The sequence below is a fragment of the Engraulis encrasicolus genome, chromosome 6, assembly GCF_034702125.1.
Source record: "Engraulis encrasicolus isolate BLACKSEA-1 chromosome 6, IST_EnEncr_1.0, whole genome shotgun sequence".
Classification (NCBI taxonomy): domain Eukaryota; kingdom Metazoa; phylum Chordata; class Actinopteri; order Clupeiformes; family Engraulidae; genus Engraulis; species Engraulis encrasicolus.
The window spans coordinates 44,079,464-44,103,703 of NC_085862.1; the positions used below are offsets into that span (position 1 = coordinate 44,079,464).

General features: G+C 45.3%; 1 protein-coding gene across 1 annotated transcript in view; it reads right to left on the minus strand.

The window, feature by feature from the left end:
• negr1 (neuronal growth regulator 1) overlaps positions 1–24,240 on the minus strand; it is a 143,567-nt gene that overhangs the window by 37,397 nt on the left and 81,930 nt on the right. The window contains exon 6 of the mRNA XM_063201719.1: positions 22,975–23,123. Coding sequence (XP_063057789.1) covers positions 22,975–23,123 — 149 coding nt within the window. The remainder of the gene's footprint in view (positions 1–22,974; positions 23,124–24,240) is intronic.

The window sequence follows — 24,240 nt, forward strand, 5'->3', positions numbered from 1 at the left end:
ACCCGTCATAAAAGAAAATAAAGAGTAAAAAAAAAATAAGTGCACACAGGCGCGGCGCGTTGCAGCGCGGCGCAACAGCACCTCATGGAATACATATGGGGAGAGCGGAAAAGGCTGAAACGCCTGAGCGTGGCAGAGATCCATAATCTCCCCCAATGTGAACAAATAAAAATGCTTCAAGGGGGTTGAGCGTCACAATACGTTTAGAGTGGGGGAAGGACGAGCGGAGGGGGGCGGATGTGAAGGAGGGGGGAGGGAAGCGGGGGGGAGAGCCTGATAACGCAACCGCCGCACTTCTGCTGAGAAATGCAGTTTCATAGGCAGTGTTATTGTTACTGTGTTTACCCTTTACTACCAATTCCACATCCCTCATGGAGCTTGTGTTTCCCAAAGTACTCAAAAGGGAAGGGGGGGCAGAGAGAGAGGGAGAGAGGGAGGGAGGGATAGAGACACACAGACAGACAGCAAGAGAGAGAGAGCGAGAGAGAGCGAGAGATAGAGAGGGGGGGGCGAGAGACACACACAGAGAGCGAGAGAGAGAGACAGAGAGCATGAAGGAGCAGAAGAAGGAGAAGAAGAGAGTGTGAGAGAGAGACAAAATGAAAGCCAATCACTCTGCCATCCATTCAGGGACTTTGCCCCGGGTGATTTAAAATGCCTGAGCCCTTTCAGTGGGCATGCACAGTCCCTGCAGAGCACAGATACCGTAATGAGAGAAAAAAAAACCCTCACAACACAAACACACCTCGCTGAACCGACTGTTTGTAGTTGCCATTCTGAAATGTTCGCTGAAAGCTTGGCGCATTTCACTGATGATAAACAACAAGCAAATCCTCATAATTTGTCAGTAGCAAGCCTGGGTCTTTTTCAGCTCCAGTACAACAGCCAGTCTCTTTCAGTCCGAAGATGGTCTTCCAGTGCAGATTTGCGTAGAAAAAGAAGGGTATTTTGGAGCCATGTACAAATGAACTGGTCTTCAGTAAATGCAAAATAGCGGAAGGGAAAGCTTACTGTACTTCGGCGCAATTTGTACCTCAGCAAACACTCCGTGGGGATAGAACTAAAAAAGACCCAATATTTTCGTGACTCATTTCTTCAATGTCCCAGCATAATTAAAAAACATCCCCGCTTCCTTGTACTCAGTCGGTAATCAGTCTTGGATTCGAAAGCTGTCCGGTAGGACACAGCGCATACGTACTGTCACACCACGTTTGACCGAAAAACAATAACGCGCCATCCTGTTATATGCTTCCGACTGTGTCGCTTAGATTAGGGGCAATTATTAGACAACAATACCCGCCATATTTGCATATGGAGCAGGCCATTAAAGCAGGCTCGTCTCACACCTACCACTCTCCATCTGTCATTTTCAGGTGGCAAGGACTGTACGATTGAGGAGCGATACAGTACACCAGATGCAGACGCAAACTTTGAGTTCACCGACATCAACAATAACAACAGCAACAACAGCCAACAACTATACCTGAACCAAGTCCACGTTTCAAACTTCGGGAAATACTCTACAAGACTTCCCCGAGTCACTTTGAAGCCTGCATTGGTGCGAAAGAAGAGGTATTTGCAGTGATAATCAGTATTCTAGTGAGGTGGACGAGTGGCATATGCTGCACCATATGTCTGGCCGGGAGTACAGCCTTTTAATATGCAGCGAGCATGGAGCGCATACAACTGCAGACAGCACCACTCCACTCAGCACGCCATTCACACTGGGACAGACAAGGCAAGCACACACACATGCACGCACGCACACGCATGCACACCCACTCATGCGCACACATGCAAGCACTCACACACACACGCATACATAGACACACACACACACACACACACACACACACACACACACACACACACACACACACACACACACACACACACACACACACACACACACACACACACACACACACACACACACACACACACACACACACACACACACGCACACACGCACACACACGCACACACACACACAAAAGCCATTCCCTTTTTCCGCCTCTAATGTGGTCTCATTTTGTTTCATTTCGCCAATCGAGTGCTGAAAATGTGGCTCTGTTATTCATCTGTGGTGCGAGGATGATTCGCTTCCACCAGAACACTGTGTTGTGAATAAACAAGCACACATATAGTGGTGAGCTATTTGTGACCACCACAAGCAACATCCAATTCTGTCCATTTAGATGTACGTACGTGCATCCATGTTGACATCTCAACACACAACTAGGGCTGAGTTTCTAAAAGGGAAGTTGTTAGCCTGTTAGCAACTTCGGTAGTTGCCAATGGGAAAATGCATTGAAAGCAACGAAGTAGCTAATGTAGTAAGCAACTTTGGTTTCGAGAAATTCACCCCAGGTTTGTACTGTGGTGTGGTTCTACTCAGGAGATGCAAACACAAAGTCACGTTAATGAGAGTTGAGGGGAAATGGAAAAAAGAAAGCTCATGAGATTTTAGAAGATGGCTGTCTTAAATATGCAACGTGAAGTAAAAAAGTCATTAGATGTTTCCTAATTTAAAATAGATGTAATCAAAAAAGAATTAACATACAAAGTCTCAGAACAACCACGGAGAGAGCGAGTGGGGGGAAAGGGAAAGGAAGTGCTCATAATCCGTTTGACGTCTTTTATCATTTATTGTTTACCAGAAGACGGGTCTGAAAAAACTGGCAGGATGCGGGGTGAGTAAAACATGAGTTTTGACATCCCCCCTTCCCTTGTGTTTTCAGCGCTACAGTAGAACAAAGGCTCTCTTGCCGTCTAATAGAGGGGATATGTGCTGGGCACAGTCAACGCTAGGGGCTCCTCCAGCCTTCGTTGTTGTCTTCCGCCCTTTTATGCTCTGCCTATTCTTCCTAATGTCAAACTTTCCCTCCAAAAAGAAAAACTCAAACAGTCCCCAGTGGCTGATGCATTTTTCTACTGCATGGCAGACTAGCTTATGCAAACATGTGAAACTGACTGATTTGTCTGAGATGTCCCAACAACAAAAAAATGCAAAAGTGTGGAGGCTTCAGGGCCGCTGACAGCTTTGGCTCGGCCCGGGACAAAGACACCTGAAAGGGCCCCAAACCCAATCGATACAATGTAATAGGGATCCAATTCTGAGCCCCCTCTCCCCCTGGGCCCGGGACAAGTCACCCCTTTGTCCACCCCTGTCGACTCTTCTGGGAGGTTTCACTGATGAGTTCGTCCGTATTTTCACAAAAAAATTGCGCTAAAACGACAGGCTGCACCGGCACCCGTTCTCGACACTGGGTGGAAATAGGTTGTGTTTGGAGGGAGCATCGGGGCGTGTCCAATTCCCACTCTAATGGACGGCACTCTACAGTCAAGACTCCTAATGAACGGCCCACGTGACGGAAAAATCTGTTAGGGGTACGGCTTCATTATAAACTGAAGGACTCCGACTGTCACATGAGACGTGACCCATAACTGAGCAGAGAGAGATCTGACAACACACACACACACACACACACACACACACACACACACACACACACACACCTCAGCCCCCTCTTAATGGGCCAGCTCTTTCACTCCAGAAACTTTTCGGCGGTGTCTGTTATCAAAGACATTCGGCTATCAAAGGGACCCCAGGAGCTCTCAGCTCTGCTCGGCTCACCTGCTCTCCTTTCTGGCAGTAATGTCAGCGGCTGCTGGGTTCATGGCAAATGGGGTTTGTGTTTGGGTGCCGCTGCCACAGTAACATTTCAACAAACATCTCCATCTCTCAATGTCAGAGCAGAGCAGAGCAGAGCAGAACAGAGCAGAACAGGGCAAGGCCAGGCAAGGGAAGAAGGACAAAGAAGAGAAGATGAAAGGGAGGACAGAACCAGGGATAGAAGAAAGAAAGAACAAAAGAATGAAAGAAAGAAAGAAAGAAAGAAAGAAAGAAAGAAAGAAAGAAAGAAAGAAAGAAAGAAAGAAAGAAAGAAAGAAAGAAAGAGAAAAATAGATAAAGAAAGAAAGAGAAAAATAGATTAAGAAAGAAAGAAAGAAAGCAAGAAAGAAGGAACAGAAAGAAAACAATGAAAGAGAGGAAGAAATGAATCAAGAAAACAAAAGTAAAGAGAAAGCAAAGCTAACTATAGAGAGATCAGCAAGAAAGGAGGAGTGAAGTGAAGGAGTGCTAAACAAATACCCTGTCTGCTCCATAACTCCCCTGGGGCAAGGCATCTTATGGAATTGCACTCGTGAATAAGCATGCAACCTATTGTCTGAGTGCCCCATCGATTACATACAGGCAACAATCAGACAATAATTGGGTGCACAGTTTGAAGTGCGAGGTGGCTGCGGTAGCTCGGGTAAATGAGAAAGGCCCACTTTGTCTCAGCATGGCTGGAGAAGCAAGCAGCACACTTGTAATCAGACATACAGAACCCTGCTGCAGTGTGAACAGTGGGAATATATATACGACGACGTGCAGTGGAGATGGAGAAAATATACTGTAAAGTGTCTAAAAATGCCTTTGGCATAGTCGCATATGCTGTAAGTACACGGTGGTATACACACCGTAAAGTAAGGGCTTTCAAGTCCACTCAAAGGAAAAGTTTTCTATCCTCGGTTTCTCTTCTCATCTTCACGCCTACTCCATGATGTGTTTACTGAAACTAATTAACAGTATTTCAAAGATTATTAGTTTGCCAGTAGTAGTTATTAGTTTGCATGTCATAGGCCAGTCCTTTATTTATGACAATACTCTAACCCTACATATGTTCTCTAGATGTTAAAACAAGTGTAGGATCATATGCATATCATGTGAAAACATACTGTTATAATGAGACAAACATACTGTACTGCAGTGGTTCTCAAACTTTTCCCATCATTCCCCCTTCGGATGGTCTGAATGCTTCCGAACCCCCCCAAGCAACAGCAGTACTTGCGCAGACTGATTTTACAATCGCTACGCTGCGCAGAATCAAAAGAAAGGTGACTGGTGAGATTTTAAAAAAGAGGGATGTGTGTTCATTTCCTATGCTATTAAATTTATGATAATTTATAATATAATGTTGGTGAGGGCTTAAAATGTATTGCTTATTGGAGAGACAGGAAATAATTTCCTGGGGGAAAACCCCCCAAAATCAGATGTCACAGGCCCCCCCTGCGATGCCTCCGCGCCCCCCCAGGGGGGCTTGCGCCCCACTTTGAGAACCACTGCTGTACTGGATGCACAGCATTGAGAAAACAGCTTGCTGCCACTGCAGGCTTCACAGGCAGCTACTGCTTGAACCATCCTTGATTAACCCACTACGGTGACTTTGTATTGACTCCTAAGGAATCCACTGCATTTCAATGTACATGTTTTCATATACAAACATACTGTACAAACAAACACAAATTCAGTTGAGCAGAGAGGAGTCAGCCAAGTAGAGAAGCTTACTGTACACACATGTCTATTTCTTTTTGCAGAGTATATGAATTCTGCTGCAGAAAACAAATTCCTATTCAAAGACACTCTGGGACTTTGGATGAACCTCTTGAAGTTTATCAATTCATTCCCAATGCATTTCAGTCAGCTTTAGAATATAAGCCACTATGATTCCTGTGCCTCTCTGTAAACACACCGTACATGACATAGATAGTGAAGGAAGCTTGCCAAAAGTGTATCATACATTATAATCTGTTGTCGCTAATTAGGTAAGATGATTATGCTAAAAGGAAGATGTTAAAATGTATTTTTTCTGCATTTCTTAAATAATTCCTGTAAGTCTTTTGATTCACACATAAACATGCGTGTGCGCACACACACGCACACGCACACGCACACACACACACACACACACACACACGCACACATACACACACTCACACACACACACACACACACACACACACACACACACACACACACACACACACACACACACACACACACACACACACACACACACACACACACACACACACACACACACACACACACACACACGCACGCACGTACATCAATTCTACAGAGAGATGTCAGGCAATAATTAACCATATTTTCATTTATTAACATGAGTAAAAAAACCTGTTAAGAAACCTGTTACCAGATATATAAAACTTTTTTTTTTTTTGCCAAGGCAGCCATCGAGGAGGAGGAAGAGGACGACGGTGCAGAGAATGGACTATAAATACCACTTTGGAAGTTTGGAATCAAAACAAGAACAGTGGGACACTGGGTTAGTTTATGGCTTGTGATTGATACGGCTCCTCCAGCGCTGGAGCATGAAATTGTCATTTGTGCTGCGAACGTCTCGTTCAAATGAAAAGTTAAAGGCTGCCCTGTGTCAAGCTGCACAGCCAGTCCTCTACGGCGCAGTGAAAAACGCCCGCATGTTAATTATCCGCACCCCAACAAGCCCCCACAGCTCAGAGAGAGGTAGGCACCCCAGGCACAGAGAACCGTGATTTGGGGGAGTGATGGAGAGAGGCTACCCATGCATTGTTTGAAACATCTCATCATCATGCTCCGACTATCATTCCAATTGTTATGTTACATCAGCAGACGTCTTTCGCCACCACACTACCTTTTTGGGATGATACTTGGAGTATGTTAAGGCATTTCAAACAATGTGTAAACTAACCCATGCCCCAAAAAATGATGCATCTTCAGGTCAGGGGTAGAGTGAGCAATGACCATAGCATGTTTAAATTGGCTGGAACTCTCCTAAAGCCTCTTACTGTAAATTGTGCAGTAGGGCCTGCTGGCGGGCACGTTCACTCACTGCTGAAAATTCTCAATAACATCATAACCACATTGCCACAACATTACAGAGGCTTAAGTAACATATTACATAAGATTTAGTTATTACAATTTTGGTGACAATAAGTTTATTATGGGCTCTGTGCAAAGGGGTTAAAGACTGCCCTGTATCACGCAGTCAATCCTCTGCGAAGTGGTAAGATGAGGCCAAATGTTAATTATCCACCCCACCCTACAGCCCCACAGCTCAAATACTGTTTTGAGGCCGACCAGAACGGTGCTGGTTCCCACACCAGTTACGTTCGGAACTAAAGTGCTTACCAGTGAACCACCCGTGTTCATAACGTGTTGAACTTTTCCATAAAGACCATTTGTTACCTGGATGAACCTGCTGACATCCACGTTGTTGTCCCGGTTCACAGAGAACTTTTTTTGGTTCTCATTGGTAACCTACGCTCAGATTTGCAGCATGAACATGCTAGCAGCTTCGAGTTGGTGGAGGTGAGGGATTGGCACCAGTACGGTTCTCTGTTGGCCTGTATTGTTTGAAACGTATTGTTGTATGTATTGTTAAAAACGTCACATCATACTCCAAATATCACTCCAAATGTTATGCGACATCAGTGGCTGTTATGCGACATCAGTGACACCGCACAACAGCCTAGGTTGTCTTTGCCATAACCGAATGTCACTTAAGGTCAACAGTCATACAATGTTTAAGACATGGACATGTTTATGACACGTGCATAACTGTGCCATGACACTATTATGACACTGTAATGACATGCTTATGACACCGGCGTCAAGTAAAGTGTTACCAATAATGATGTGTCTTCGGCTGACTACTGACTAGTCAGGGGTAGGGTGAGCAATACATCTGGATGTTGAACTTGGCCAGAACTCTCCTTTAAAGACCTGCCCTGTTGTCAGGCAGCCAATGCTCTGCTATGCCAAAAGAGAATCCTGCATGCTAATTATCATCCCCCCACCGCCACCGCCACCACCCCCACCCCCGACCCACAGCTAGTAGGAGGGATGCAGGTACCCAGGCAACGAGGCCCAGATCTGGGGAGAGAGAGAAAAAGATGCTACGTAACGCAGCCTTGGATGACAACCACACAGTAGACACACAGTAGACAGAGACGCCATCAGATCTGGGACTCAGGGATGGGACTTGGACTGTGGTGGTTCTGTGATGCGAGCACCGAGGCTGTCATGCAACGTGTCGTCGTTCATGTGTGGTGGTTAGTTAGTGCGTGCAAGAGAACACCAACCACCCCACCCCACATCGGCCCACCCCCCAGGCCCCCTGCTGCAACACTATCATCACGGCCCCCGTGTAGTGTGAGTGCATGACGAGGGAGGGGGTGGCATTAGTGCATGTAATGTAACCTGCCAGGGAGATTACATTCTGCAGCTGGCTTCCTACTGTAGGATAAGGAGAGAGAGAGAGAGAGAGAGAGAGAGAGAGAGAGAGAGAGAGACAGTCGAGGTAGAGGTAGAGGTAGCGGTAGAGGTAGAGGTAGAGATAGAGATAGAGGTATAGAGGTAGAGAGAGAGTTAGGGAGTGGAAAGCTGGAGAGAGAGAGAGAGAGAGAGAGAGAGAGAGAGAGAGAGAGAGAGAGAGAGAGAGAGAGAGAGAGAGAGAGAGGGGGGAAAGAAGAGCTATGTCCCCATCTAGAAAAGGTTGGGGAAGGGCCAGTAATCTTTTACAAAAGCCACACAACACAAAACAAACAAGTTTACACCACCAACCAAAGAAACACACACACACAAAAATAACATCGTCATAAGCATCATCATCATCATCATCATCGTCATCAGCAGCAACAGCAATTTTCATTGGCCATACAGGATGAAGGCAAGAGGGAAGAAAAGGGAGGTAGAGAGGCAGGGAAGTAAAGGAGGGAGGGCGCGGTAGGTAGGGTGCGAATGCACTGCACATAACAGAACGACAATAATACAGTACAGTGGGCGATATCATCGCGTTTCCTGCCCTTCATGCAGACTGCACGAAGAAGCAGCAGCAGCGGCGGTGGCGGCAGCAGCAGCCCCGGAGCTGAGCAGCGAGAGCAGCAAGAGCAGGAGAGAAGACTAGAGGAGAGAAGGGGAGGAGAGAAGAGAAGAGAATAGGGGAGAGGAGAGGAGAGGAGAGGAGAGAAGAGAATAGGGGAGAGGAGAGGAGAGGAGAGGAGAGAAGAGAATAGGGGAGAGGAGAGGAGAGGAGAGGAGAGGAGAGGAGAGGAGAGGAGAGGAGAGGAGAGGAGAGGAGAGGAGAGGAGAGGAGAAGAGAAGATGGTAGAGGAGAGGAGAAAAGAGGAGAGAAGAGAAGAGAAGAGAAGAGAAGAGAAGAGAAGAGAAGAGAAGAGAAGAGAGGAGAGGAGGGGAAAGGGAAGAAGAGAAGAGAAGAGAAGAGAAGAGAAGAGAAGAGAAGAGAAGAGAAGAGAAGAGAAGAGAAGAGAAGAGGAGAGGAGAGGAGAGAAGAGAAAAGGGGAGAGGAGAGGAAAAGAGAAAAGGGGAGAAGAGATGAGAAGAGACGGGAAGAGTGGAGAAGAGAAGAGAAGAGAAGAGAAGAGAAGAGAAGAGAAGAGAAGAGAAGAGAGGAGAGGAGGGAAGCAAAGAGGAGAGGAGAGAAGAGAAGAGAAGAGAAGAGACGAGAAGAGAAGAGAAGAGAAGAGAAGAGAAGACAGGAAAGGAGAGAAGAGAAGAGACGAGATGAGACGAGAGAAGAGAACAGTGGAGAAGAGAAGAGAAGAGAAGAGAAGAGAAGAGAAGAGAAGAGAAGAGAAGAGAAGAGAAGAGAAGAGAAGAGAAGAGAAGAGAAGCAGCCTGCACTTTCACACAGAGAGCACTGGACTCAGAGCCACTGATGCCCAGGATAATTACACTGAAGAATAGAGAGAGGAAGGCAGCGGGAAGAAGAACGCCAGAACACCACAGCGCACCATTGGAGGGAAGGGATGGAGGGAGGGAGGGAGAAAGGGGGAAGCAAGAGAGGTAAGAAGGAAGGAAGATGGAGGCAAAAGAAGAGATAGATAGAGGCAGGTAAAACGAGAGGGATGGAACGAGGGTGAGATATTGAGAGGTGTAGGGAAAGAGGAAGGGAGGAAGAGAGAGGCAGAGGAGAGGTGTAGAAACAGGTATGGAGAGAGAAGGAGAGATAGACAGAGAGAGGCAAGAAGAAGTAGGGCGAGAGAACAAGGAAGGAAGACAGACAGGGGAGGGGGAGAGTGACAGAGACAGGTAAGAGTAGAATCAGGAAAGGAGAAAAAAGGGAGAGAGAGACAGATGGAAGAGAGGAGGTAGGGAGAGGGTGACAGGGAATAATATGGGAGCCTAGCAAAGACTGGCGATGAGTGGGCTGCTGGCAAAACAAAAAAGACAGACAGAGAGAGAGAGAAAAAAAGAGGATTGGGTAAATAAAAAAAACCGACTGATTGAAGGAAGATCGGGAGGGAGGTAGGGGAGGGAGAGAGAGACACAGAAAGCAGTTCCGCCTGCAGGCATCCTGGCTAGAAGGCAATGTGCCACGCCACAGCACAGGAGGTGGTTACTGTACGAGTACAGAACGTTAGTGAACAGGTGAGGAGGACTACAAAAAAAGAGGGCAACCCCTTGCTGAGGCGGGTCCAGCGTTTGGTACAGCATACTGACCTGGACTTGACACCGGACTAGAGGTGGTGGGCTCAATAAGTGGGGTTGGTTCAATAACTGCTACAGGAAGGAGAAGAAGCAGAAGAAGAAAAAGAAAAAAACAGAGGGGAGAAGAAGAGAGGAAGAGGAAAAGAGGACAGTCATGTATCATTTACATAATGGAGACACAAAAAAGAAGGGAACAAAAAGAAAGAGAAGAGAGATTGCATGCAAGACAAGAAGACAAGGGATGAGAAGTATACGTTTTGTGATGTCAGCACTTTTTTTGGTCGTCAACACAGTCGCTCATGGCAGGGTGTTTCAATTCACCTACTGTAGAGCTTTATTAAATCTCCTCAGAAACGGAAGCTGCTCTCCCTGACTAAATGGATATTTCAATCACATCACAATGATCTCTGACACCTAGGATCAAATGCTTGTATCGTATATCAGCCGGACGATCTGGTGTTAGCCTTCGCTAAATTAACAAATTGAACTGACACACTTAAAGTCACTGTTTAATCATGACGAAGCAAGTTCAATTTCACCTTTCCAATTTTGTTAAAGGTTAAGTGTCAAAGATTGAATTAAAGTTGCCGCTGCAGAGTTTTTACTTTTTTTTAATTTTTTTTTTAACAACAGCCGTTAAAACACTTCTTGTCCAGTCGCCCATTTTTTTCCCCCGCCCCGTGCCTGTGAAGATCAACACAAACCCTGGCCTACTGACAGCCTAGCCAGAAGGACAGCTGAGCAAACGATAGAGTGTCTGACTGTTTACAAGTTTTCGCTGTGAGTCGGAAATAAACAGTGCACTGCTCGACGGAGCCAAAGCCTTGAAACAGTATATATACAGTTGGGTAAAGCCATGCAAATAAGACACGGCTGCCATGCTTACAATCCCGCGCCCACAGCCTGGCTGCCTCAGTCGTGTCTCCGCCACGTGGCCAGGCCTGTCACAACCAGGCAAGCAATATAGGCAATTGTCTAGGGCCCTCGACTAAAAGGGCCCCCTCTTGTAATCAGTGGTTATGTATTCGTATTTAAATGACAGATATGACCACTTTCTGAGTGTGGCAGCACCTCCCTAAATTCAATGACCAAAAAGTATCTCTGCAGGTGGCCCCTCCCCAATAGCTTGAAGAAAAGGAGGTAAGAGCCCCAACTCCCTCTTAGCCTAGGGCCTCCAAATACCTTGAAACGTCCCTGCGTGTGGCTTACAGAACCCCTGAAAGCGAAGGAGCAGAACAATAGCAACCTGCGACTTGATACAGCTGGGGAAAAACAGAATCTCGGAAGGATAATGGGACAACGTTTTGGTCAGATGCACTCTTTTTCACAGATTACATGGACCAGGCTTTTCATGCTCACTCCTTCCCTGAATATGTTGTTGTTCTTTTTTTTGTTTTCTTGCGGGGAGATGCACAGTCGTGTGAGCGCTGGGGCTGGGATGAGGAGCAGGGTGCCTGTATCACTCTCTGTGATGAAAAAGAAAAGAGAGTGTGGGAGGGATAGGAAGGGGGACTGAAGAAGAGAGAAAGGAAGAGCATGAAAGAGAGAGAGAGAGAGAGAGAGAGAGAGAGAGAGAGAGAGAGAGAGAGAGAGAGAGAGAGAGAGAGAGAGAGAGAGAGAGAGAGAGAGAGAGAGAGAGAAAGAGAGAAAGAGGTTGCGAGCGAGTTGGCGAGCGAGCGAGTGAGTGAGTGTGGGGAAGAAAAAAACATTTAACCAGGAGGAAAGTGAAAAGTTCCACAGAGAGAGAGAGAGAGAGGGGGGGGGGGGGTGCACACACATTATAAAAGTGACACACACAACAAACCCGAATTCATATCAGACTTTTGTATGGCGAGGCGCGTGGCATTATCTCCCCGCCGTGGCACCCCAGCAGGAGAGTAAAGCCCCAGACACAATAGCTCATCTGCCCCCCCGCGTCCCCCCTCCAGCGCCCCCCACGTCCCCCCTACTCCACCTCATTTCACCTGCCGCTTCCTTTTCCTTTTTCTCTTAAAAAAAACCCAGGACCTCCACTTCTCCCAAACTCCCGAACCTCCTTATCTCCATCCCCACACTCACTTAGGATTTACACTCACAAGCTGCTGCTTTTGATACCAGGAGGTAATATCTGGCCACCAGAAGTGGGACAATTTTACATTTAAAGACAGCAATTAAAACATTTTAAATGTGCTGTTATATAATTTGCGAAAAAAAAACCTTGATTCATAGGTTGATTGCGGTCTTGCTCTAGCAGATTTTTTGAAGCAAGGACTTAAAGTGTTGTTTTTTTCATCGTGATATGCATAGGCAGGGACACAGCGAAACATTTCTTGAAGTCGAAAATATTCTTTCATTGAGTCCAGACAGGCATGCAGGCACACAGACTCTTCTCCATTACCTACCGGACTGATGTGATCACTCTTATTCGTTCAATAAGGTTGTAAGCACATTCGTCCAATCAAGCGCTGCATCTCATCACACTGCGCTGGCTGGCGTGCATACTGACTGACCCCTTCGCTCCACCAGCAAGACAAAGCAGATTACATGCAGGGTGGGGGATTTCATCTCCGACTATAATAACGTCTCATTTTTCTTCGCTGAGTGACAAGCTGCAGAAAATGAACAACTTTTCTGCCAATTCTCGGCTGAAATAGACTGCCTCGGAAGGGAGAATATACTGTATCATATCATACTGTATTATTTCGCGAGAAACCAAATAAAAGCATAGCAATGTCCTACACAAACCAATTCGGTATATTACCTCCGCTTCTTCTCATCTCACTGTCTCGCTAGCTGTACTTCTGAAGCACATCACTTCAAGAACAAAAACTTCATGTATGTATAGGGCCGTATCATTATTTTACGATGGCTATTTAAAGTTGCAGAGAATACTTTCGTTGTTCAAAAAAGATTGTGAGTTCGATTGTATTGCTGTGGATCTGAAGGGTAGAGCTGTGTATGCGTTCTGGGCTCCTGCCTATTTTGTTTGAAGTGATCTCATGAAGACATCAAAACACAGGTACGTACCCACTGCACTACAGTCTTAAACTGTAAGTGGTTTACATTCTAAGCAACAGCATTCCTTTTCATCTACCTGCGGGGCTGTAAGGAGATTTTTTTTTGTTTAATCTGGCAGTACATACGTTGCTATCAAACTCCAGCTTGTTTTACAGATGCACACATAAATGTAGGTACACAGGCATTTCCCAAAAGAATGCATCTCAACACAGAGGCACCTACAAGCGTGCAGCCAGGCGCATTACCAAGCCTTTTGTGTGTCGGTGTCCTTGGGTTGCTCTCTACTCACTCTTCACAATGGAAAATAATGCTTTGGCACCCTCGCCAGCTGCAGCGAATACCTGCCTCCAATAACAAACAAACTAGGCAGCAACTGACAACACTGAAACATGTGGCCAAGTGTGGAGGCTACACCACCTGCTTTCGTAAACAGGGGCCGTCTCTCCCAGCAGAGTCTGGCACAGGACCGCGGCATTTTCTGCCCGTAACCCAGCAGCTGAACCGTGCCAACTCCGCACAGGAGTTGGACGATACCTGTGCGCACCTTTTTCTGCGGTGGTGGTGGTGGTTGATGGACAGGCAGGTGGACGGCTCAGCAGGTGAATGTCAGACAGGTAAGCTGTCTGTGATGAAGGACAGATGGTGAGTCACTGACTATCGTGATTGGGCACTTCACACAAAACATGGCCTGAGGTGGTTCCCAACACTTAATACCTAACTAAAAACAACACGCAGCTAGCGCTTACACTGAGCTAACAAGCATGTAATGACACAAGGTGTTAATCATTTTCAGCCTTGAGCCATAACGGGATGCCGTGTGTGTGACCGACATGTGTCTGTTATTTTTCTATTATGTTTCACTGATCCCGAAGCACTGTCATTGACACTGTCAAAAGAAACATCAGCTTACAGACTCTTGCTGTTCAAACGTTTGGAAAATATTAATCCCTTTGAAAATCTGACAATGAAATTACTTAAACTTACCGTAAATTATATCTATAGTATAGTAGATATTATTAAAATTGACTAGCAAGTTGTTTCATTGCCAGTTGCAACTATTGATATACAGTAATAATACAAAATAATATGGGACCTTAATGGAAAAAAAGAGAAAAATCCAACCTTCAATACAAGTGCATTTATTCAGTGGGGAAAAAATCCCACATAAAGAAATAATTATTTGACATCAAATAATGTGTGTCACAATTATTAGCACCCCTGTTGTTAATATTTTGTACAACCCCCTTTTGCCAACATTACAGCACCTAATCTTCTCCTATAATGTTTCACAAGATGGGAAAAGACAGAAAGAGGGATCTTCAGCCATTCCTCTTTGCAGAATCTCTCTAAATCATCCAGAGACCTGGGTCCTCTCCTCTGTACTCTCCTCTTCAGCTCACCCCACAGGTTCTCAATGGGGTTGAGGTCTGGGGACTGAGATGGCCATGGGAGGAGCTTGATTTTGTGTCTGGTTAACCATTTCTGTGTAGATTTGGCCATATGTTTAGGGTCATTGTCTTGCTGAAAGACCCAGTGACGACCCATCTTCAGCTTTTTGGCAGAGGGCAACAGATTTTGATTTAAAATGTCCTGGTATTTCAAAGCATTCATGATGCCATGCACCCTAACAAGCTTCCCAGGGCCTTTGGAAGCGAAACAGCCCCACAGCATCACTGACCCACCCCCATACTTCACAGTGGGTATGAGGTGCTTTTCCGCATGCGCATCTTTCGTGGCACGCCAGACCCACTTAGAGTGTTTGTTGCCAAAAAGCTCAATCTTGGTCTCATCTGACCAAAGCACACGGTCCCAGTTGAAGCCCCAATACCGTTGGGCGAACTCCAGACGTTTGCGTTTATGATTGTGGGTGAGGAAAGGTTTTCTCCGTGCATGCCTCCCAAACAGCTTGTTGGCGTGTAGACAGCGCCTGATGGTTGATTTGGAGACTTTGTGACCCCAGGATGCTACCATTTGTTGTAATTCTGTAACAGTGAGCTTTGGAGATATTTTGATTTCTCTTACCATCCTCCTCACTGTGCGTGGTGGCAAAATAAACTTGGGTCCTCGTCCAGGCTTGTTTACCACTGTTCCAGTTGTTTTGAACTTCTTAATTATTCCTCTCACAGTAGATATGGGCAGCTGCAGTTGAGTGGCAATCTTCTTGTAGCCTCTGCCTGACCTGTGAAGGTCGACGCACATCTGCCTCACTTGTATACTGTGTTCCTTTGTCTTTCCCATGTTTAAGAGTGGATAAGAGAAATGGCCTCGGTGTCACGTCATATTTATACCCCAGGGAAACAGGAAGTGATGAATTACTAATTAAATGTTCCTACATACTCTGGTAAACTTTGTAAACTACTGTAGAAATGACAGAAATGCTTCAATTATATTTATTTCCTGTGAATTGTTAAGGGTGCCAATAATTGTGGAACAGGTGATTTAATGAAAACTAATTATTTTTTAGTCAGGGATTTTTTTTATTTTCCTACAATTCATTTGAGTTGAAGGCTACATTTTCCTAAAATTTTCAGTGTGACAGTATTCTTCTGCAATAAACACTGAATTTATTTTAAGGCTTTTAACACATCTCAACCAGGGGTGCCAATAATTATGGAGGGCACTGTAAATGATGATTAAAAATATAGAGAGAATTCTTAGCAGTATTTCAGTGTCTTGATGCTGCACATTTATAACAATTGCATTTAAAAGTGATCTAACTCATTCAAAGAGAGATCTTTCTTTAGAAAAACATAGTAGGTCCAACTCCATTGTGGGGTACTACAGCTATTGTATCCAAGAAAAAGATCACAGGAAACTAAAGCTTTTTTCAAGAAGGATTCAAGCGTGGATCTCATCCCTTCACAGAGCAGTGAACACCAGTTTTCAGGCAGAACACAAACAGAAGTATGCCCCTGTGCATAATTGAGATGGCGGATAAGAATATCAGAAAGTGTAAGTGTAAAAACCAGATGCTTGAGCCATCTTCAGCTGGTGGCCTATTAGACTGGAGCTGTCAGATAGCAGTGTTGAGGGGACGCTGTGCCAGAACTGATTTCATTGCCACATCACATTTGGGTTGTGTCTCCACGGGGGAGTATGAGTCTCACCTGAAATCACTTCTAGATACCCCGCAGTCTTCTCCCTGAGAATTGTGTACTATGTTTAGATGAGGGCGTTATTATCAGTAAAAAGGTCTTGAATTTAGCTCTAAGTCAGGGTTGGGGAACCTTTTCATTTGAAGGGCCACTTCAACTTCCTCCAAGGGCCGTAAAAGTCCTCCAAGGGCCTCACTATGAACACAAACCAGGATTTTCCCTTGCACTTAAGGCCTTTATTGAGCGCCGTCACCTTAGCAACAGACTCCACCTTCTCTAGGTCCCATGAAATATACCCTAATTGTATTGCAAATGTAATTTCTAAGATTCCTTTACAAAACATGTCATATATCATGTAAGCTACATAACATTAAAAGTACATCGTGGGCCAGATAAGACAGCCTCAAGGGGTACAAATAGCCCTCTAGACATAGGTTCCCCACCCTTGCTCTAAGTAATCCACACCAACAACGGATCAACTACAACAGTCTAAGGAAAAAACAGGTATTGAGTAAAAACAAGTGATCGAAAATAACATGTTCTAGACAGACGGGCTTAAAGTTGAGGCATTTTGATCACGGAGAAGAAACTTTTGTGAGGCGCGGAGCAAATCAATAGATGCTGGAGGGGTGCCTGACATCATCAAGCAGACTGGAGGAAATGTGATCGCCTAGGGAATGCCTTGGTATCGGTAAATATGTCATTTGTGGGGAGTAAAAGCAATCTTTAAGATGGAGAGCTATATCTGTATTTCACCACCACATCGATGCCATTCTACACGCTCAGGATGGCATTTTACTGGAGTCTGTTAAGGCCAGATAAAAACCTGTGACATTATAATATCATGTTATTACATAAAACGTACAGAGTGAGGGCACCGTCAGGGTATACTAGGCCTACAGCAGAATTTGTGAATCTGCAAACGTCTGATTTTCTATAATAATAACACATGGCTGAACATTTCACTTCAAACAGAAATTGTTCTCTACAATTATATCTTCATTAAATGGATTAAATAGGCTATGTACTTTCCTGGAAAATTGTAAATGTATTGGTGTTCCCAAACCATTGAACAGTAGTAAAAGGTGTAAGCAGTTTAGAGACTGTCCCCTTATATTAGATGTCCTTTAAATTTACCCACTACCTACTTTGAGGTAGCCATCCTGGGCAGTGATGCACTGCACAAAAAAGCTCTGTTTGTGGCGTTGAACATTCCTTGGAAGCCCTGTAGTTCTTTTTTTCGTCAAAAAGTTTATCCAGCGCCATCTGCAGCTTTCAGAGACTGAGTTCAGAGTTCAGAGACTGTCCCCATATATTAGATGTCCTTTAAATTTGCCCACTGTCTACTTTGAGGTAGCCCTCCTGGGCAGTGATGCACTGCATACAAAAGCTCTGTTTGTGGCGTTGAACATTCCTTGGAAGCCCTGTAGTTCTTTTTTTCCTCAAAAAGTTTATCCAGCGCCATCTGCGGCTTTCTTTCCACCTGTTTTTCAAAATCCACCAATATGTAAAAACGGCAGCTTTTCAGCTTGAAAACCCACCTTGAGGAGGGATAAGTCGTTGAGAGTCTTTTTCCCAGAGAGTCTGGGTGGCAGGAAGCGACAATTCTGTTCCGAATGACTCACACATTTTCCAGGTAACTCCAGCCTGTGTGCAGCATACATGTTGTCATCTCGGAGCAGAGACTATTGGGGAGTTAAAATCTACCCCAGGGTCACTGTCAATGCGGATTCTTGCTGCACCATTCAGAGTTGTCTTGGAGGGGGATCGCTTGGCGAACATGTTCTGCTTCTTCTCCTTCCACAACATGCTACTCCAGCTGAGGAGCTGCCAGTCTAGTCTTTGGAGAACATGCATAGATAGTCACAACTTGTTCTACAGTAGATGTGCTTCAAGAAGGGGAACAATGGAAGTCAGGAACACTGTGCTGGTGTATCATTGCAGAAAAGTGAGATTTTGAAAAAGTGAGATTTTGAAAGGGGGGTGGTGGCTAAATGCAATTAATGTACGGCTTGCTTTGCTTTTTACAGGCATAGTCTCTGAACTTTTTTTAATCACCCCTGTGTTATATTAGTGCTGCTTCACCGATCTATGAATTATTACCCTTTACTGTAATAATAATCTTGTGAAAGAAAAAAAAACCCAGAGAGTTGAGTGTTGCACGCAGTGAAGTCATAAGACGAGGGCTGAATCGCAATGCAACAGCACGTTCTCCTGTAGGTGTAAGGTGACAAGACCAAGTTAACGATGCGATAATGAAGTAAGAAAAGAGGCAACGGGGGCAATTCCCTCAGGAGCTGCGGTGAAAAATTTTGTAATCACTGCAGGCGACCCTGAACTCAGCTATGGTTGCTCCATATATAGTAGATAGCGCTACACTGGTATCCACACATAAGATACAACAACAACAACAACAACAACAACAACACATCACCAGGACACCTACACAATAGAGAGAAAAGGCTGAATGATATGCATGACAGTGGACCTTCGTAGTCATTAGCGGCAGCCCTCGCAAGCTTGCAGAGGGATTAGATGAGAATGGGGGGGTGGGAGAGAGACAGTGTGTGAAATCCCTCCTCAGCTCTCGCTCACCCGCTGCGGTGAGACGAAAATGAGAAGAAGATGAGGGCGTAGTGGAAGGAGAGAAGAGAGAAGAAAGAAGAGAGAGGAGAGAGGGTTGGGTACGGTGGGGTGGGGTGGGGTGGGTTGCAGTCGTGGTGGTGGGCTGGAGGACATGGAGGAAGGATGGCGGTTGGATGATGCAATGCTAATGCTAATCTCTGGTGGGCTGGGATCAAAGCGGTCCAGCATCCACAGCACAAGTTCATGGATTCCACTGGGGGGCTCCGGTTGGAGACTCCCCCACGCCACTAGAAAGTGAAGACTGAAGACGAGCTGAGCTAGCGCCAGGATTCCAGAACACTAAAGCACTCTAAAAGAACTCAGAAACGCTGGTAAGACTTTACTTTACGGTACAGTAATTACTGTGTAGCTTCTGCGTAACACCAGGGTAACAGAGAGAAGTTACATGGTATTTAATAAATACAAAGTAAATACCATAAAATACACATATTTCAAGAATGACTATGAAACTACAGCATATTTTCTAACCAGCTAATCATCGGTAACACTTTACAATAAGGTTACATGAGTAATGATGGAATAATGTCTGAAGTAATGACTGATTAATAGTGAATAAACATGTGATTCATGTATGCAGTAATGTCTACTCCATTAGTAATCAATACATAATGATGAATGACTCATGATTGGAATAATAATGATTCACTATGAAGTAAATGTGATATATCAGGGGTTAATTAAGGGTGTGAGATCCAAATGTTAATAAATCATGTGTTAACATTGTGGAAAAAGATCATACCATATCTTTCCGATCATATATGAATCAGACCTTAGTTAACGGTGCAATCGGAATTACTGACCATATGTTTCCATTCTTACTGCACCGTTAACTAAGGTTACTTTTTCGCAATGTTAACACATGATTTATTAACATTTGGATATCACACCCTTAAATAACCCCTGATGTACCACAATTACTTCGAAGTGAGTCATTCATCATTATGTGTCGACTACTAATGGACTAGACATTTCTGCATGCATGAATCACATGTTTATTCACTATTAATCAGTCATTACTTCAGACATTATTCCGTCCTTACTCACGTGACCTTATTGTAAAGTGTTACCTAATCATCTAAGTTCTCTCTGTTACCCTGTTGTTACCGAATCAATGATATTTACTTTGTAATTACCCCCTTTTCACCCATTAGACACCATGTAACTTCTCTCTGCTATACCCTGTTGTTAACCAGAAAGTACCCAGTAATTACATATGGTAACAACTGTATTGTACCGTAAAATAAAGCGTTACCCACAAACTTCTCTATTTTTATTATTATTAGTTATTGAGGTACCTTTGATGGGGTTGTGTAGACAATGCAAACGGTGCAAACCGCGCTTTGCATTTGGGGTGGAGGCAAAGCCTGCTGCACAGGCAGCACATGAGGGCTTGGAGTGATGGCAAGGGCATGCTGAGGACGCGCTAATGCGCTGCACAGGACAGTGCAAACAAACGTGTCACACATGGGCGTGGAGAGGGCTGTGTGTCATTTACTCAGAGAGGGAAGAGAGAGAAGAGCGGGGGAGAGGCCGATAAACCTATCCGCTGGCCGTGCAATTAACAAGGCTGCTTTACGCTTGTGGTTTTCTGTGCCGCAGATGACATATCACATGTCCAGGATTGCGTAAGCGAGATGTCTTCAGACACACACGGATTCAAACATGCGCATGTGCGTCCATACGCATGCGCATACACACACAGACACACGCACACAGACACGCGCACACACACACACACACACACACACACACACACACACACACACACACACACACACACACACACACACACACACACACACACACACACACACACACACACACACACAGGAACGCAGGTGCATAGATACATACACATTTACACATGGACACACCCGCCCACGCCGCATGCACACACACACACAACACAACACAACACAACACAACACAACACAACACAACACAACACAACACACACACACACACACACACACACACACACACACACACACACACACACACACACAAACAAACACAAACACAAACACAAACACAAACACACGCACACGCACACACAAACACAAACACGCGTGCACACATGGTAGTAGTGTGTAGCAGCAGAGCATGGCCATGAAAGGCAGAGAGAGGACATATCAGAAGCTCGCGGTGGGGGGAGCAGAGAGGTGTCAGAAAGCCCTAGAGAGTGGGAGGAGTTGAGCAGCAGAGCAGTAGGTAGTATTAGCCAGAGAGGAGAGCTCCATAGCAGCCACGCTCTCCCACACATTCCCAAATGCCTGCCTGTGTGCCTGCCTGCCTGCCTGCCTGCAGGGCCGCGGACAGCTTTGGCTGGACCCAGGACAGAGTCATCTGAAAGCCCCCCCCCACCCAAAACATACAAGATAATGAAGGCGAAATTTCTGGGGCCCCTCTGTCGCCTGGGCCCAGGACGACTGACCCGTTTTGTCCCCCTCTGTCGGCTTCCCTGCCTGCATGAATGGTCCTCACCTTGCATATCAATATTTAATCAGTGTCTATCTACACAAACAATGCAGACAGCCGACCACAGAAACGTGATATCTTCATATCCTCATGGCATTGTCAGGTGACTTTCATCTCTCACGCTCGTTTTGCATTAAACCCGCCTGGATTGTATCAAAAAATCCCAAGGGAGACATCAACCGACTTAAATACAACGCCTCATTTACAAGACAGCCCAGAGACAAGACTCACATTTTAAATGTAAAAATAGACAAGAAACTAGGACATCTATCACCCACTATTTTCTATTGGAATTAGCCAGCTGCATGTGTGGCGGCTATTTCCGGAATTAATACCTCGGATAGGTTGTTTAACACTGTTCTGTTCTGTTCCCTGTAATCCCGAACATGAGATATCCTGGTGGTGGGGAGAGGGGAAATCAAACATGTCTCCTCCCTATACCATAGACTAACACACATACGGACGAATGTGCATGCAAGAATGCACTCAAACACGCACGCACGCACGCACCCACCCATACACATACACACACACACGCACACATGCACGCACGCACGCACGCACGCACGCACACACGCACGCACGCACGCACGCACGCACACACACACACACAAAACCCCCACTACCGCTGCTTTCCATTCCCTTCCCAAGGTTTGGAGTGGGCCTATTAAATATTAATGTGTCCCTGAGTCCACCTTAGCCTAATCAATACCTATTGACTGGTATTAAAATAGCAATTTAAAGTCACCCGTGGTGATTTCTGGATGTGGGTTTTGTTATTTGCGAACGTCATGGGCAGGATGTGTGCCGCAGGAATTGCTTGCCATTTCTCATTTGGGACAGTGGAATTGGTTTCCTTTTCATCAGCAGCTAATGATTAAGCGGTGAGCTTGAGCTGGTCTACGCAATTTGCAGGGGTGCTCTTTGTGATTTTTTTGGGGGTAGGAAAGGAAGGCGATGAGAGCTGAGACACAAATGTTGTCTTTTTTTTTAGGCGGTCTATTTTCGCATATTCGTTTCCAAAACCTGCTATCTTCATAGAAAAAGGTAATTGCTGTACAAAGCTTTTAAAAACTCAAACAGTAGTGTAGCACAATAACATTCCTTGTTGTATAGCACATGAAAGTGAAGTGAAGAAAAATTCAGCCTCTGACAGACATTATATCACTATTCAAGTGATTGAAAAAATAAAAACACAAAACAAACAAACACAAAGCAACTGGAAACAAAAAAAGGCATCCAAAGCACTCCAAATGCCAGCTGCGCCTTCAGCGTTCTGTATTATAGAGGCACGACAATGACAAAAATCAGGATATGGCTGAAGCCAAGAGGTTTCAGAATGTTCCAAGGATTGCATAACAACTGTCAAGACAGCCAATCAGCAGAGGGTGAAGAGGCGGGTCTAGGGGTACTTACGGAGCAGAGGCACGCTGGCATTGGCTGTCCCCAGCCTGTTGATGGCCACACATGTGTAGTTGCCATAGCGATCCTCTGTCATGTTGATAAATGTGAGTACAGATCTGGAGCTGAGGTTCTTGATATCAATCCCTTGGCCCCTGTACAGCCTGGGGGGAATATAAAAAATAATGAATTCCCTCATTAACTGATTAACTGGCTGACTGATGCGAACTTCACATATCAAAAGATTTCATTATTACATCCATCATCATAAAATGTTAAAAAAAGTTGAGAGGACCTCGTAGCAACCGAGAATGAAGTGTTCGTTTTCATCCAGGCATATGGAAAGACCAGAATTACCTGTTTTGAGTGTGGTCACTCAAGCCATTAGAATCTTCTTAACTTTTAGAAATAACAAATAAAAATCAGCATCACACTATGACTGTGACAGTTCTAAAAAAAAATCAGGGCCAGTTAGACAGAAGGTTGGCTACTCTTAGGCAACAATCCCAGACCTCAACACGTCTCCTGGGGCAGAGGTGTTTGCTATGCCATTAATAAGGGGCAAAGAATTCTCCAGAAATCTGAACTGGCAAATTGGACGGGCTTCGCAGCCACGGCAGCAGCAACAGCAGCCGAGGGGCCAGCCAGTGTGTATTTTTTCAGGGTGAGATGCACGCCAAAATATGTTCCCGCTTATTCCACATGACTGCTGTTTATTATGGGATGTGCCTGTTGTGAGAGCGCAGGGCGCGAGTTAGGCACCAGAATGATGGTTGCTGGATGCAGCAGACAGACACATGACAATGCTGGACCCCATGTAACACACCTTTGCCAGCTGATTAGCGGAACAGGTGAACCGTGGAAACCATGGAAACCGCGGGCAAAAATTCCACGCCTCTAGTGCTGTGCCGGTTCCATGACCTAATTAGCTAGACTGCACACAAAAACATGCGATGTATAAATATGATAATGTGGTAATAATATGGCCCATTATGGTGGTGGTGGTGGTGGTTGGGGGGGGCCTCTTCTCTTTTGCGCTTAAAGTGCATGCATTCAGTGCAGCCAATATGTACTCTGGGCCCATGAGTGCAGTGGGTAGATCCAAAATGGCTGAACGATAGAGTCAGTAATTACGTGCGGGGAAGCTGAAGGGGGGCAACGACAAAGGGGTCAGTTGTCCCGGGCCCCAAAGTTAGGTTTTCATTACATTGTCTGTATTGAATGGGGGGGCCTTTCAGATGACTTTGTCCTGGGTCCAGCGAAAATCTGTCAGCGGCCCTG